General features: G+C 40.4%; 1 protein-coding gene across 1 annotated transcript in view; it reads right to left on the reverse strand.

Annotated features, from left to right (window-relative positions):
- ELP2 (elongator acetyltransferase complex subunit 2) overlaps window positions 1-17,103 on the reverse strand; it is a 199,041-nt gene that overhangs the window by 109,257 nt on the left and 72,681 nt on the right. The window contains exon 9 of the mRNA XM_089687543.1: window positions 11,601-11,696. Within this exon, the coding sequence (XP_089543669.1) occupies window positions 11,601-11,696 (96 nt within the window). The remainder of the gene's footprint in view (window positions 1-11,600; window positions 11,697-17,103) is intronic.

Consider the following 17,103-nt stretch of genomic DNA (forward strand, 5'->3'; position numbering starts at 1 on the left):
GCCCCTTACACTGGTGGCCAGTGGGAAGAATGCCACCCTTATGGACCGCTAAATAGATAGTTGCTGTCATGCTGCTAGCTCTGCCAAGTGGCTTTGGCCCTAAAACTATGCAGGCACCATCAAATGGGAGGCCAATCAGCACAGCTGTAAGCGCTGTGGTAGTTCATTGATTCTCCCTGTCAGTAAGTATTGGGTTGCCCGTACAAGGTAAGAGCAAGCAGATACACTGACAGGTCTGCAGGAGTCCGGCGTAGCATCAGAGATCTGCTGATCGCTGGTGCAATGCCTTACAGGTTCTCACAACAACAAATAATGAATGCACATTTTTTAACCAGCAAAAAAGTATGCATTTATTATTTTTTTGTCAAAAGATGAACTTATCCTTTAAAGGGCCAGTCTACCTAAAACTGATTGATCAGTTTTTGATAAACGATAGAGGGAAAAGTGAAGCTCCTGGTGTCACTGGGAAAGAAGTGAGTGGAAATCCTATAGGTTCCCCAGGGAGCAATAAAACTTGGCAGAGGCTCCAAACTTTTCTTGAAGTATGGAAGTCAACAAAAGAAGTTTCACTGTTGTGATTTAATACTTCTGAAAAAAAAAAACTTACAAAAAAACAACAAATATAAAGAAATAATATTTTGAATTTGTCTTTTGTCTTGTTTTTTGTTATTGCAGGGTAAGTCTCTCCCATAACCCATAGCAGAAAATCAAGATCTCCACTGTCTGGCAGACAGTCTGAACGTCTGGTTCCACCAGAGAGGTCAGAACTAGGATTCCTGCCCGAGACACAGAATTAAATAATTCTCTATGACTGCACATTAGCTGCACCAGAGACATCAGAATACTGACTCCCCCCGAGATAGCAGCGTACTGTGGTCATTCGGAACCTGTCAGACCCGGGGAACATCCAGAGTCCTCCTCTTCATCAGCGGAAGGAGGAGTGTACAAGTTGCAGCATCTGCTTAAAACAATTGGAAGAGGGAGCAGAGACCACCAGCCTACCCTGCTCCCACCAATTTTACCATGAGATGGGCACAGGAGAGGGACTCCACCTCCTATCTGCCAAGATAGGTTCCCTTGGTATACGACGGTATGTGTACTACATCTATCTTTTCTCTCACTTTTGCAATACTGAGTAAAAGGTGATTGTTTTTATTAAAGTTACCATACCCTTGTGAGCTGCTATTGCATCAAAAGACTAACAAAATCTGTGTATGGAGTTGCCCACACTGATCACACCCTCATATATAATGTGTTAAACCATTATATAAAATAATATAAACCAGCGCCCTTAAAAGACAATCAAATGTGTACTTAAAAAAAAATCATGTGAACAATCAAAAAAATTTCACAATAGTGCAGTCCAACAAAAAGTCCTTTTATATATCCTCTGTGCTTTCCAATGGTATTATAAACTGCCTTTTACATCCTCATTCTTAATCATCACCTTTTATGTGCCAAAAGTACTTTTATTAGTGAAAACCACCACCAGATGTGCGCTCACCTAGGGTATATGACCAAACCGTTAAGTAAACTGACTAATATAATGTTTCCTCAGTGTGTCAGATGATTCCACTTCTCAAATGGTTATACACTGCTGCTTAATGGATGGCACGACGCTCTATTGGATTATATATAACGACAGTGCTATTTTCTTGTGGTCTATATACATTGACAAGAAAATGGCACTGTTGCTACATATAATCCAATAGAGCGCCATGCCATCCAATCAGACCCTCCTGATGAAGTCATGTGGCCCTGTGGCGTAACGCGTTGGGTATGGGGCTTGCTGTCATCACGACGCTCGTAATTCTTTGATGGTGTTTGGTAACTACAGTACCTAGAAAAAAGTATTCATACCCATTGAAATTTTCCACATTTTTTCATGTTGCAGCCAAAAACAAAATGTATTTTAATGGGATTTTATGTGATAGACCAACACAAAGTGGCACATAATTGTAAAGTGGAAGGAAAATGATAAATGGTTTTCAAAATTTTTTACAAATGAATATCTGTAAAAGTGTGGCATGCATTTGTATTCAGCCCTCTTTACTCTGATACCTCTACCTAAAATCTAGTGGAACCAATTGCCTTCAGAAGTCCCCTAATTAGTAAATAGAGTCCACCTGTGTGTAATTTAATCTCAATATAAATACAGCAGTTCTGTGACGCCCTCAGAGGTTTGTTAGAGAATAATAGTGAACAAACAGCATCATGAAGGCCAAGGAACACTCAATTCTGCAAGTAGTTCTAATTTACTATCGCTGTTCTCTAGCTGGTCTAAAACCACTTTTGACCTAAAGGGACGCTTTTTGGACGCCTTGGACGTTTCTCAGTTTCCAGGCAGAAAAAACAGTAAAAATGCAGGCAGGGCACAGGACAAAGCACTAGGGACAAAATGTATGTGAAACGGTTTGATACAGTAATGTTTTACTGTGTGTTTTTAGTGCATTTAGTGTGTCACTTTTTGACATTTTTAAATTTCCCGCCGGTTCCTTCCCCTGTACGTCCTGACGTCACAGGGAACGGAACTCGGAAGACAGATGCTGGCATCGACCGAAGGACATTGGCGGGGACACTGCAGGGCGGACGTCGCAGGAGCGCAGGACAAGGTAAGTGCAGAAGGGATCCCAGAGTAATGCTGCAGGGTATTCCCGAGTGTAGCTCGGGGTTACCGCTTGTGGTGCTGAAACTTTACCCCGAGCTACACTCGGGAATACCTCCGGGGAGGTTAATCAGAGAAGCAGCCTAGAGGCCCATGGTAACTCAGGAGGAGCTGCAGAGATCCACAGCTCAGGTGGGAGAATCTGTCCACAGGACAACTATTAGTTCATGCACTGCACAAATCTGGCCTTTATGGAAGAGTGGCAAGAAGAAAGTCATAAAAACTCCCATTTGCAGTTGAGAAGTCATGTGGGGGACACAGGAAACATGTAAAAGAAGGTGCTCTGGTCAAATGAGACCAAAATTGAACTTTTTGGCCTAAAAGCAAAATTCTATATGTGGCGGAAAACTAACACTGCACATCACCCTGAATCCACCATCCCCACCATGAAACATGGTGGTGGCAATATCATCTTGTGGGGATGCTTCTCTTCAGAAGGGACAGGGATGCTGGTCAGAGTTGATGGGAAGATAGATGGAGCCAAATACAGGGCAATCTTGGAAGAAAACCTGATAAAGTCTGCAGAAGACTTGAGACTGGGGCAGAGGTTTACCGTCAAGCAGGACAGCAACCCTAAACATACAGCCAGAGCTACAATGGAATGGTTTAGATCAAAGCATATTCATATATTAGACTGGCCCAGTCAAAGTCCAGACCTAAATCCAATTGAGAATCTGTGGCAAGACTTGAAAATTGCTGTTCACAGACGCTCTTTAACCAATCTGACAGAGCTTGAGCTATTTTGCAAAGAAGAATGGGCAAAAATGTCACTCTCTAGATGTGCAAAAAGACTTGCAGCTGAAATTGCAGGGAAAGGTGGTTCTATAAAATATTGCCTCAGGGAGGATGAATACAAATGCACGCCACACCTTTCAGATATTTATTTGTAAAAAAATGTTGAAAACCATTTATCATTTTCCTTCCATTTCACAATTACGTGCCACTTTGTGTTGGTCTATCACATAAAATCCCAATAAAATACATTTACGTTTTTGGTTGTAACATGACAAAATGTGGAAACTTTCAAGGGGACTGAATACCTTTTAAAGGCATTGTATACATTGGATAAAACATAGGTGCGATTTCTGCTACATATTGCGTGGAACAGTGTGGTGCGCTATAGCACCAATTACATTCGAGAGCAATATTGGGAGTTTTGTTTTTATGGTAAATAAAGCTTTTATATGGATAAAACACTATGTATGGTGATTTCTCTTTCTACATGAATGGCTGAGAAGGAATGAAGTGTGGGAAGAAGGAAGCATGAAGAAGCAGTGTATAATAATTTGAGAAGTGGAATCATCTGACACGCTGAGGAATCATTATATTAGTCCTGTGACAGAGGACACAAGCGCTATATGACCTCACTTAATGGTTTGGTCATATACCCTACGTGAGAGCACATCTGGTGGTGGGTTTCACTAATAACAGTTTTTTTGGCACTGCACTATTGTGAATTTTTTGGGATTGTTCATATCAATTTTTTTAAGTACACATTTGATTCTTTTAAGGGAAGCATTGCACTATATGTATGTATATGATTGTTTTTATTAGCTGGAGAAAATTGTATGTTTATTTAGTGGAACAATGACTTTTATCAGCCCTGGCCCACTCTGGGTCAGTTGGGCCTCATTTTCCATAAACCTTGTTAATGGAGAGCCAACTAAACAAGGATTTCCAGGTAAAATAATAACACAAATTTTGTTGGGTTAGCAGAAAAAAAAGCCTTCTACTTTGTGAAGTTTGTTCGGTTACAAAATGAGTAGCTATGAATTTGCTAAAGCTGGTCTGAAAATCAGCCAGTTCAGCAGGAACCAACTTACTGTCTGTGCAACAGAAGCTGGTCTAATGACCAGTAATAAACGTAATAAAACGAGCGCAAGGTAAAAAGTAATAAAAGCAGCTAGCATAAAAGCAAACCTCACAATCCTACTAATCAATAAAATATTACAGTATGCAGCGCTAAGTACAATAAAAGTAAATGAACACCAAAAGTGTATATGATATTAAGTATCCGACACTGTGGGACGCTAAAAAAGCGTCAAATGATACAATAAAGCGATAATAACGTCCTTATATGACGTATAACGTGCTCGAGGTGATAAATAAACTAAATGAATGAGTCCACACAGCAACCGCCTTATAGGGAGGTGCCCTACGTTGGTGACGTCACGCCGCATGCCACTCGTGGAAGGCCGGCGGCAATCTTGGTTTTTGGACAAATGCCAGATGTGAGTGCATACGCTATTTTATCTTTACTTTTACCCATTTACAATAAATACTGCACTATTGGAAGCACTTTCTCTGGCTAGTTTTTTGTATGAGCCCCCCCTTAAGGTGAACCCCTTGTATTGATACTGCACCCATGAGTGATTCCCCCTGCTGGATGGATATCATATCCCTGGAGCCCGGAGATGTATGCTGAGTGTTGCCTGACATGCTGAGGTTTGCCAGATGACCCCCAGAGTCCTGCTGTCCAGATCCAGATGACCAGGAGTTGGTCTGAATTACTCAAATGTACATCTTATTGCGCTTTCTGGTTAGTGCAATACACATCCATTTATTATCACAGGAATCACAGATTTGCACCTATAAGGCGGTTGCTGTGTGGACTCATTCATTTAGTTTACTTATTGGTCTAATGACCAGCTTGGGTCAAAGGGACATGCTGAAAAACCAGAATCATCCAATAGCTCTTCGCAGTCAATGGCTGCGAGTGCTGATCGGTGTATTCTAGCTGGGGGATTGAGTCCCCCTGTTACAATACAATAACACAGTGAGGGAGGCCACTGCACCAATCTTCCTTGTGTTCTGATCTGTCTGCTAGGTTGAACGAAAAAAAAAAAGGAAAAAAAAACAAAAACTTGTAGTGCATACCAGCCTAAGAATCATGTCTACTAGTTTATTCAAACCGTATCCTTAGCTGCCAGACAACACGCAGCTCTTAAAAGGGCCAGTCCACACAAAACTGAGATCTCAGTGACGGTAACAGTTAAGCTCCTGGTGTAACTGAGGAAGGGAGTAGAAATTTCCCTACTGGTTCCCCAGGAAGCAATAAAACATACCAGAGGCTCTAAGCTGTAACTGTCCTATGTAAAACAAGAAAAGAAATGTTTTGGTTTGAGGCTAAATACATGGGGATCAATGCATCCTCCATACAGATATACAAATGAGTATATACATTGCTGGTGATCATAATATGAATATTAGGTTAGCAGTGCAGAAAATTGTTCCAGGTTTGTCCTGCCCTGAAACTCCTTGCACTATATATCTGTAGCAGCAGTTATGGGGGGGTTATTCCTCTTATTGGATACTAAATATATTTGATAATATAGAGAATGCAATAGAAGGACATTCTACTGAGGACAATGTCCCACGATCACTTTACACAAATGAAATGAAAAAATTAAAAGCAAAGAAATAAGATTTTGAACAGGTCTTTAGCACTAGAGAGGATAGAAACATCTCCCATTTACTAAACCTCAATATTTTCTAGGCCAAGTTTCTCACATACATCATATAAGAAAATCCAGAGTTTTAATATGGGCCCGAGAGCCTGACGAACAGCTGTCCTAGAGTTCTGGAAGATGTCAGAACTCTGACAATAACTACTCTCAAGTTGATCAGAATGAGCCACAACCAGGTAGCTTCCAGAGTCCACCTGTCTATAACCAGCACAGGGACAAGTTGCCTAAGTGCAGCATCTGTCTAATGGAGATGAAAGAGGAAGCCGAAACCACCAGACTACCCTGCGCCCACCAATTTCACACTGACTGCATTACAAGGTGGCTGCAGAAGAGTAAACACTGTCCACTCTGCCAGGAAAGGGTTGCAAAAAAAAGGTGGCAACAACCCAACCTATAACTAGCATTTGCAATAAGGTGCACATGAAAGGGAAACACACATCACACTTACCAGCTATCCTGCAAAAAAAACTAAATTGATCCCATCCAACAAATCACGTTAAAAACACAGGCTTTTGTTTGCACACATTTTCAAATACAGTGGGGATCGAAAGTTTGGGCACCCCAGCTAAAAATTTGTATTAATGTGCATAAAGAAGCCAAGGAAAGATGGAAAAATCTCCAAAAGGCATCAAATTACAGATTAGACATTCTTATAATATATGTCAACAAAAGTTAGTTTTTATTTCCATCATTTACACTTTCAAAATAACAGAAAATAAAAAAAATGGCGTCTGCAAAAGTTTGGGCACCCTGCAGAGTTAATATCTTGTACTGCCCCCTTTGGCAAGTATCACAGCTTGTAAACGCTTTTTGTAGCCAGCCAAGAGTCTTTCAATTCTTGTTTGAGGTATCTTTGCCTATTCTTCCTTACAAAAGTCTTCCAGTTCTTTTAGATTTCTGGGCTGTCTGTCACGCACTGCTCTTTTAAGGTCTATCCATAGATTTTCAATTATGTTGAGGTCAGGAGATTTTGAAGGCCATGGCAAAACCTTCAGTTTACGCCTCTTGATGTAATCCCCCGTGGATTTTGAGGTGTGTTTAGGATCATTATCCATTTGTAGAAGCCATCCTCTCTTTATCTTCAGCTTTTTCACACATGGCATCAAGTTACCATCCAAAATTTGCTGAAATTTTATTGAATCCATTTTTCCTTCTACTCGTGAGATGTTCCCTGTGCCACTGGCTGCAACACAACCCCAAAGCATGATTGATCCAACCTCATGCTTAACAGTTGGACAGAGGTTCTTTTCATTAAATTCTGTGCCCCTTCTCCAAATGTACCTTTGCTCATTCTGGCCAAAAAGTTCAATTTTAACCTCATCGGTCCACAGAACTTGTTTCCAAAATGCATCAGGCTTGTCTATATGTTCATTTGCAAAGTTCAAACGATGATTTTTGTGGTGAGGACGTAGAAGAGGTTTTCTTCTGATGACTCTTCCATGAAGACCATATTTGTACAAGTATCTCTTTGTAGTGGAATAGTGTACCACAACTCCAGTGTCTGCCAGATCTTTCTGGAGGGATCGTGCAGTCAAATGTGGGTTTTGAATTGTTTTTCTCACAATCCTGTGAGCTGTTCTGTCTGATATTTTTCTTGGTCTTCCAGATCTTGCTTTAACTTCCACTGTTCCTGATGACTGCCATTTCTTAATTACATTCCGAACAGAAGATATTGACATCTGAAAACACTTTGCTATCTTCTTATAGCCTTCTCCAGCTTTGTGAGCGTCAACTATTTTCAGTTTCAGTTTTCTAGACAACTGCTTAGAAGAACCCATGGTGCTGATTGTTGGGGCAAGGTCAGATGAGTCTGGGCATTTAAAACCTTTGAGATTGACATAACCTGGTCTTCCCAGACCATGATTGAGAACAATCCATGACACTGGCAGGTCTCAGCTTTGCAAAGGGGGCAGTGCATGCTATAAATTCTGCAGGGTGCCCAAACTTTTGCAGACTCCATTTTTTTGTTTTCTGTTATTTTGAAAGTGTAAATGATGGAAATAAAATCTAACTTTTGTTGACATATTATAAGAATGTCTAATCTGTAATTTGATGCCTTTTGGAGATTTTTCCATCTTTCCTTGGCTTCTTTATGCACATTAATACAAATTTTTAGCTGGGGTGCCAAAACTTTCGATCCCCACTGTATATGTGTAAGCTACAGTGCCTATATCAAGGTTCCCCTGTGTACTGTGGTCCTAACTCTATAATTTTCAGTCTCCTAAATTGGAGCACATATAACAGTGGATAGATCCTTAAATACAAAAGTACACATGGGATGCCCAGCAAGAGCACAATGGCAGTTGAAGGTAGCCAGAGCATCCCTGCAAACAACTGTACAAAAAAGTGGCAGCCACCCCAACATATAACTAGATTTTGTAGTAAAGTGCACATGAAAGGGCAACACACATCACAATCAAAGAATTTCCCAGCACACTTATCAGCTAGCCTGCAAGAAAAAAAAACAAATTGACCCTGTCCAACAATTCACGTTAAAAACAAAGTTTAGTTTGCACACATTTGCAAATGTAAGCGTAAGCCACAGTGCTTTCCTGCCACCCACTGCAATATGTGCTACAACTTTTTAAACTCTGAAAAATAGAGTTAGCACAGCAGTACACACAGGAGCCCTGATAAAGGTACTGCACATATATTTGCAAATGTGTATAAACAAAATCCTCTGTTTTTAACGTTAATTATTGGACAGGTTCAATATGGATTTTTTTGCAGGTAAGTGCGCTGGGAAATCTTTGTTGGTTTGTGGGATTTCTTTAAAGTGTACATAGACTGCAAATCTTCTGTTGAACCAGCATGCTGGAAAATCAGCATCCAACCCACATCCGATCAGTGCTTAAAGCCAATGGCTACTAACGCTGATCAGTGTTCTGGTGGGGTGGTTCCTTTCAGAACACAGACACAGTAGAAGAGATCACTGCACTAGCATCGCTTGTGTTAGTACGGCGATCTCTCCAATTTTTTTTTTCGACCAGCCCGCTGGTTTGAACGAAAGAAAAAAAAAAAAAACAATGTGTGCCTAGCATAAGTCCCCTGCAGTGACAGGTTGCCCAGAATTTCTTTCCAGATTGACATCAGTCGTTAAGATCCTCCAAAAGACAGGAAGGGAGGACTTCCATAGCTCCAGAGCTAGACTCCTAAGCAATCAATCCAGAGACAATGTGGACCTCTGTGGCACACAAATTGGCCTATCCAGGGATGTGATGAATTTGTCTCACAACAGAATGTTGCCTTGTAGATGTCTAGAGATAAAATGGGCAAACAGAAATGCCTCGAAGATCAGAGTGTCTGAAGTTTCCCTGTAAAATAAACACTCTGGCCAAGCTGTATCCAGGATTTGACACACACTCCTAACATTGAGTTAGTTTCAATTATTTCTAAGGGTTTAGGAACCTCCCGAACTGGTGTAAAGTCTGGACAATCAACTCCACATTGTCCAACAGAGCCCGCAGATCAAACACTTCTTACACAAGGGCTCTGCGGTCTAGCACTTTAAGTAAAGCGCCCTTTGCATGTGTACTGACATCAGACACATGCAAGACATGAGGAGGGAAACTTATAGCAAACCAGTACAATTAAAATGTACAGCTCCAGTCATTTGCATCACTCCTACAACCAAGCGATCAACCACAGTAGTGTTATTTATGGGATTATGGGATTGTTATTTATGGGAGTCATAGCCAGGATGGAGTGAGGGCAGAACTCGCCAGTGAGAAAAAGAGAGGGCTTCCAAAATCTTATCGGTTGGGTCATTAAAAGGGATGTGTCCTCTACTGAAACTGTAAGAACCAGGACACTGCCAGAGCCACAGTGGGGGTAGAACACTTTGTACAAATCCTCTCCAATGGAGTACAAGCGTAAAGAGCACTTCAAGGGAGCAAATACTGTATCGGTGTTTCCAATTTCCATAAGGGAAGAGTTGGTAAAGAAAGTGCAATGGAAGAGTCTTTGCCTGGTATAAGCAGCTTCTTCAGTTTTAGTGGTGAGCATTACCTCAATAAGAGCTGAAACAGTATCTTAATTTGAAAGTAATAGCAAACAACTGCGATTCATCAGGGGAAAGAATTTGCAAAGGAAGGCACAGGAGCACACTTGAGGCCTCTGTAGTCAGAGTCAACAAATTGGGGATTTGGGCCATAAAGTATGCATGACAGTAGTAAAAACCACCTTGAGATGGTGGCAGATCTCGCCATACCCAACAGAGCTGAAAAGGACTCAGATGACAGCATCGACTCTAGGAGCAAAGGACAATATGATTACAGCCTGTACATGTCAGGACCATCAGTAGGCCTGCTACAAGCAGTCCCATAGAAAATAGGAAAGCATGAGCTGGGGCCACTGGGTACAGCAGGACTGTTTAAAAGTTTGCAGTGTTCCAAGGCTGTTTGCAAGAAGGAACAGCAGCAGGCAGAGGATTCCTTAAATGCTGTATGGTAGGAAAGAAAGCACAGCACTTTGCAGATAACTTTTACCAGACTGAGTCTGGAAAGCACCTCATGTGGAGCCCTGTGCCTGAGGGTCACATCCATACTATACCTGCAAAGTCCAGTCAAGTGGGTCCAGACATGGCACTCCAAACAGACAAGCTCTAGCAGTGTAGAGAAGAGTTGGAAAAAAAAAGCCAGAAAGAAAAAAAAAGTGCTAACAAAGGTTAGTCTTTGACAGCAAAGCTGAAGAAAACAATGGTTACACTGCTGATAACTGTATTTCTGAGAATCGTCCAGGACAGCTACTTGAGAGATGATTGGCTCCACCTTCAACAAGAAACACAAACCAGAAAAAGATGAAAAAGCCCCTCTCTCCCCTGATCCTCAGTTGTTGTAAAGAACCTCCACCAATGTACACAAGGGTAATTTTTAGGGCAACAATTTCAACCACCAACACATTACCCACGCGTACATTGGTGGAAGTTCTTTACAACAACTGAGGGTCAGGGGGAGGGACTTTTTAATACGTTTCTGTTGAAGGTGGAGTCAATCATCTCTCAAGTAGCTGTCCTAGAAGATTATTTGGAAAATAATGTCCTCCTTCCTTCAGTATCAAAAAACATGCTGGTAACAGAAGGGGGTTATCCTGCACGCACATGAAAGCTTTTTGTTTGTCACAGTCCAGTCCTTCTGTAGGCAGCAGTATAACCTGCAGGTTAAAGACTTGATGTGTTCATGAATGGATGAGAAAGAAAAAAATTATTTTTTTATACTACATGTTAATCTAGAATCATCTTTTTAAAATGTGCTGTCCAATAGCATATCTGAATGAGTGCACTGACATTTCAGTTTTGGGTTGTTGATATTTAGATGTTGACAGGTTAATGTATCCACTAATTTTTTGTATGTTACTGGACATCACTATGTATAAATATCAATTTTGAATGGGATGACATTTTCCAGGCACAGCAAGCATTTAAATCACCTTTACCTTTATAAAAGCCTACAAAAGTGACCATACATTACCTTTTCTGAAAGAAGGCTGCCAATGAACAGCATAGACAGAGTTTTCATGGCCAGCTAGCACAGTCTCTAATGTGACCGCGTATGTAAAGGATAAACCTGAAATGTAAAATAAACAGGCATCAAATAACGAATTAAAGTCAACAACAGTTGAAAACAAAAAATTACAAGTTGAAAAATATTTACCCATAAGCATGAAATGGCATCACTCACTCCCACTATTTTCTCTATCTATGGGTTCACATAGGCAGCCCCCGAGTTGACACTTTTCAACAGATTAAAATAGAGCTATGGCCATCCATTAAAAGAAAAAAGTGTTGAAGTACCTAATTGTAACTGAATCTGCCCTTACAGTTTTCTAGATGTGCCCCCCCCCCCCCCTTAAAGTCCCACAAATACCTGTTGAGCCTGCCAGTGAAGTCCACCTAATGCAGCTTCCTGGGATGGAATGGAAATGACGCTGTACTGCTTCTAAATTCAGAACAGAGTTGCCACTCAAGTAGGTTAAATGGTAGCTCCACTTTTGTGGGAAAAAAATTAGCAAATTAAAAAAAATAATATAAGCGTATACAGTTGCAACTCAAGATATATTGTAATTGAATGTTAGTAAAAATTGCCTTTCCTTTTCAATCTGCAGCACTGCAATTTTCTGTAAAATGCAATGCAGTATGGCTACCTGAAGGCGTTCTGTACACAAATGGTGTACACTACGCCCCATGAATGTCATTTGCTGCTTGAGTGATTGACTTAATGATTTTCCCAGAACTCTGCACTAAGATACAAGTATGATTTTGGGCATCCCCTGCAACAAAAATGTAATTTTTGGTGAGATATTCCCGAAGGGAAATCATGTCTAAAAAGGATGCAGACGCTGCCACTTTACTCATTAGAGCCCTGCAGGTGAAGCAGCTGATTGATCATTTGAAAACCACTCCCATACAGATTAACTTTGCACACAAACACAGACAAACAAAAACACTTTAAGTACAACACAAGGCAGGAAGCAGCAACAAAAACACCTAGTCCTCTACATGGTTTTCTGGACTGACAAAAATGTCTGTTGCTGAAACCCTTTTCACTGTGAGTTGCAGTCTGGCAGTGCACACGAGAAACAAATGAAAGATTTGGCCAAGTCCAGGAAGGTATTTTTTCCTAATGTATAAGTCTTGTGCATCATATAGTAACTTGTTTATGCTGTAATACAGGAACTTTTAATTTTATGTTAAGCAAATGGACAAATTAGAAATTGTTGTTCAATGGCTACTGTTACTCAAACAGTCTGCATCAGACACCTGCGTGTACAGCTAATCCCATCCCACTGGACATACTCATTAAATACTCCACTTAGCTGCGTCTAAAATTGTAGGTCAAGTCAGGAAAAAAAAAAACATCTCTGCAATATATGTTTTTTGTGTTCAAGCACACTGTAATACAGGAAAAACAGAAATAAAAGTATGCTCCTACCTTCCTGTTTGACATAAAACCAAGGCATTGAATCCCTAAGCAGGTGGTGTCAGCCCTGCCTTCTTCACTTCTGATATACCACAAAGAACACAAACCCTTTCATCACATCTCCTTCTCCCCTCCTCATTGTCCACTGACTGAGAGCATAGGATGTTATCAGCTCACTACTCTTCAGCTTTAATAATGTATAATAAAAAGTTAAAATTATATTTACCAAGTATATACAGTGCATCCAGAAAGTATTTACAGCGCTTAATTTTTGCCACATTTTGTTATGTTACAGCCTTATTCCAAAATGGATTAAAGTCATTTTTTTCTCAACATTCTACAAACAATACTCCATGACGACAATGTGAAAGAAGTTTGTTTTGAAATCTTTGCAATTTATTAAAAATAAAAAAAATTAAAAAAAAAAAACAAAAAAACACATGTACATAAGTATTCACAGCCTTTGCGCAATACTTTGTTAAAGCGCCTTTAGCACCAATTACAGCCTCAAGTTTTAGTATGATTCTACAAGCTTGGCACACCTATTTTTGGGCAATTTCTCCCATTCTTCTTTGTAGTATCTCTCAAGCTCCATCAGGTTGGATGGAGAGCGTCGGTGCACACACACTTTCAGATCTCTCCAGAAATGTTCAATCGGGTTCAAGGCTGGGCCACTCCAGGACATTCAGAGTTGGCCCATAGCAACTCATTTGTTATGTGGGCTGTGTGCTTAGGGTCATTTGTCCTGTTGGAAGATAAACCATTGCCCCAGTCTAAGGTTCAGATCGCTCTGGAACAGGTTTTCATCAAGGATGTCTCTATACATTGCTGCATTCATCTTTCCTTCGATCCTGACTAGTCTCCCAGTTCCTGCTGCTGAAATATATCCCCACAGCATGATGCTGCCACCACCATGCTTCACTGTAGGGATCGTATTGGTCAGGTGGTGAGCAGTGCCTGAATGCCAGACATGACACTTGGCATTCAGGCCAAAAAATTCAATCTTTGTTTCATCAGACCAGAGTTTTGTTTCTTATTGTCTGAGAGACCTTCAGGTGCCTTTTGGCAAATTCCAGGCGGGCTGCCATTTTCCTTTCACTGAGGAGTGGCTTCTATCTGGGAACTCTACCATACAAACCTGATTGGCGGAGTGCTGCAGAGATGGTTGTTCTTCTGGAAGGTGCTCCTCTCTCCACAGAGATGCTGGAGCTCCATCGGGAGTGACCATCGGGTGCTTGGTTACCTCCCTGGCTAAGGTCCTTCTCCCTCGATCGCTCATTTTGGCCCGCTCTAGGTAGATTCCTGGTGGTTCTGAACTTCTTTCATTTATGGACGATGGAGGTCACTGTGCTCATTGGGACCTTCAATGCTGCAGAAATATTTCTGTACCCTTCCCCAGATCTTGCTTTGATACAATCCTGTCTACTGACAATTCCTTGGCCTTCATGCTTGGTTTGTGCTCTGACATACACTGTTAACTGTGGGACCTTATATAGACAGGTTTATGCCTTTCCTAATCATGTTCAATCAACTGAATTTCCCACAGGTGGACTCCAATCACGTTGTGGAAACATCTCAAGGATGATCAGTGGGAACAGGGTGCACCAGAGATCAATTTTGAGTGTCATGGCAAAGGCTGTGAATACTTATGTACGTGTTTTTTTTTTCGTTTTTTATTTGTAATAAATTGTAAAGATTTTAAAACAAACTTCTTTCACATTGACATTATGGGATATAATGTAGAACGTTGAGGGAAACAATTTATTTAATCCATTTTGGAATAAGGCTGTAACATAAACTGTGGCAAAAGTTAAGCGTTGTGAATACTTTCTGGATGCACTGTATAACCTAGTCTCACTATGCTGCAGTCTCCTGTATGCCTCTATGAATTATTCAGACAACTGACTACAAATGTATTCCTTTATTGTGTGGATAGGGAGGTCACCTGTAAAAATATAGTAAATAAATACATGGTTTCACAAAATAGACTGGTAAACCTGCTCCATCAACTGTCCCTGAGAACCATAGCAGAAAAACACTGACCTAATACATTCAGCTTTGCTTCGATTCTTCAAAAAAGAACATGTTAACTATGAAAATTGTACCCTTTGTCTGCATAATAAAAAAAGAATATTCTAGGACAACTTAGATCTTACAATTATTTCAGACGTTAAAAAAAAAGCCTTTGTAACCTCTGTATTTTTATGTTCTACTGGGGCGATACACTTTTCTGACTTCCAGGCTCCCGAATAACTTTATAAAACATCAGTGAAAAAAACAGCAGTAAAAAAAGAAAAATGTAGAACTTCTGGAGTTGATAGAAAATTTAAAAACTACACCTAAAGCTGATACAAAAAACAACGGAGAACCACCTGCGCTACCCTGAATACACTATTATTCTAGGAATGGGTTGCCGCTGACACCTGGCTATACACCTGGATAGAATGGGATCAAAATTATAACAAAATTGGTGCTGTGCTCCCACACTTATATAAATAATTAAATCAAAAATGAGGTTTCAATTACACCCCTAGTGAATCTTCCTGTGTGTAATTATCTCCAACTCAATCCTTCATATTATTATACAAGCTTATACAGTGATGTTTGATAAACCATATGAAACAAAATATACATGTGCAAAACGTATACAAACACAATACATAAACCCACTTGTGTCCCTAAACAGGATGAAATCACAAACGTATTAAACCACACATGATAAAACACTTGGCATAAATGAATGCCCAAAGGTGCAGTGGAAATAGACCGACAAATGGCACTGTTTTGCCTATAAAACAAACAATAGGACGGTCAGGATAAATTAACCCTGACTATAAGACAAATCTACAAGGACTATAACAAATCCTTCAACATAAATGTGCGACCACCACTCAACCAGTGCCCACATGTACCAAAATAAATTGCCGTGCGCTAGTCCCTAAACATGGGACTATACTGCTATATAAATAGCACAAAAAAAAAATAATTAAATAAAATATTGCGTGAATCCAAAATGAAAATCCAGTGACATACTATGATAAACACATAACTAAAATTTATAACAAAGTCCACAAAAACACGTGCCACCAATTATTAATAAACAATACACAAATCGTCCATGTGTGTAATCTTCAATATGGCTGGATACATAGAAACCAGCGATCAATATAAATCTGGTAGGTGAACAAAAAGTGCAATCCTTCACCAGTAAGATTGCCCCCTCACCTTCATGAAGCGACCCCACAGGGTCAAACCGCTTTTTTGCTATTAAGCACAGCCAACCGCTCAATCCTCCACGTCAGATTCGGTATCACAAACAGTGGTGGTATCCTCCTTCAGAACTTACAGGTATCTCCTCTCCTGATATCCAGATGGTTTTCATATGATCTATTTGTACCTCAGCTTCTGCATCGATGTTTATAAAACAAGAAGAAGAATCCTTCCATCGTGTGATATGGTTTCATTTATTGATATAAAAGAATACTATAAATGCTCACTCACATGTGTTATGAGAAAAAAAAAAGCTCACAGATCCTATAGGAACTCCTGGGTGTATCAAGAAGGCCCTTCCGGCAGAAGTGATGTCACCACGTCTCCGTCTATCGTCCTGGATTTTCATTGGAATTTGAGTGGTTATACCTGAATGATACCTGCAGCTACAGGCAGTAGTCAGCTTTCATGTAAAAGCAATTCTAGCAGCTAATCAGCCTCTGGATCGTCTTTAAAAGCAGTGGGAGCGGACTGCCTTCTACAGCTTTCTTGGGCTGTTCCGTCCCAATGGGGAACCTAAGAATGTAGCCGGTGTTTCCACCAGCTGACCAAAGAGATGATCAGAGACCGGAACGGCTCCAATCATCTTTATAGCCAAAGAAACTGGAAGTTACAAGCATTTCATCACTTTGGTTTCCCTGGATATAAACAGTGCCATTTTTAAATTGGGAAAGCATCTGTTCACACCGATCTTGGGGACAGGAAATATCTAGAATCTAATAGACCCCAGATTTCTCAGAAAAGAGTACCTGTCACTGCCTATTGCTATTAGAGATGAGCGAAT

This window comes from Staurois parvus, unplaced genomic scaffold (assembly GCF_062004578.1).
Source record: "Staurois parvus isolate SC_StPar_1 unplaced genomic scaffold, SC_StPar_1.0 ptg000429l, whole genome shotgun sequence".
NCBI lineage: Eukaryota > Metazoa > Chordata > Amphibia > Anura > Ranidae > Staurois > Staurois parvus.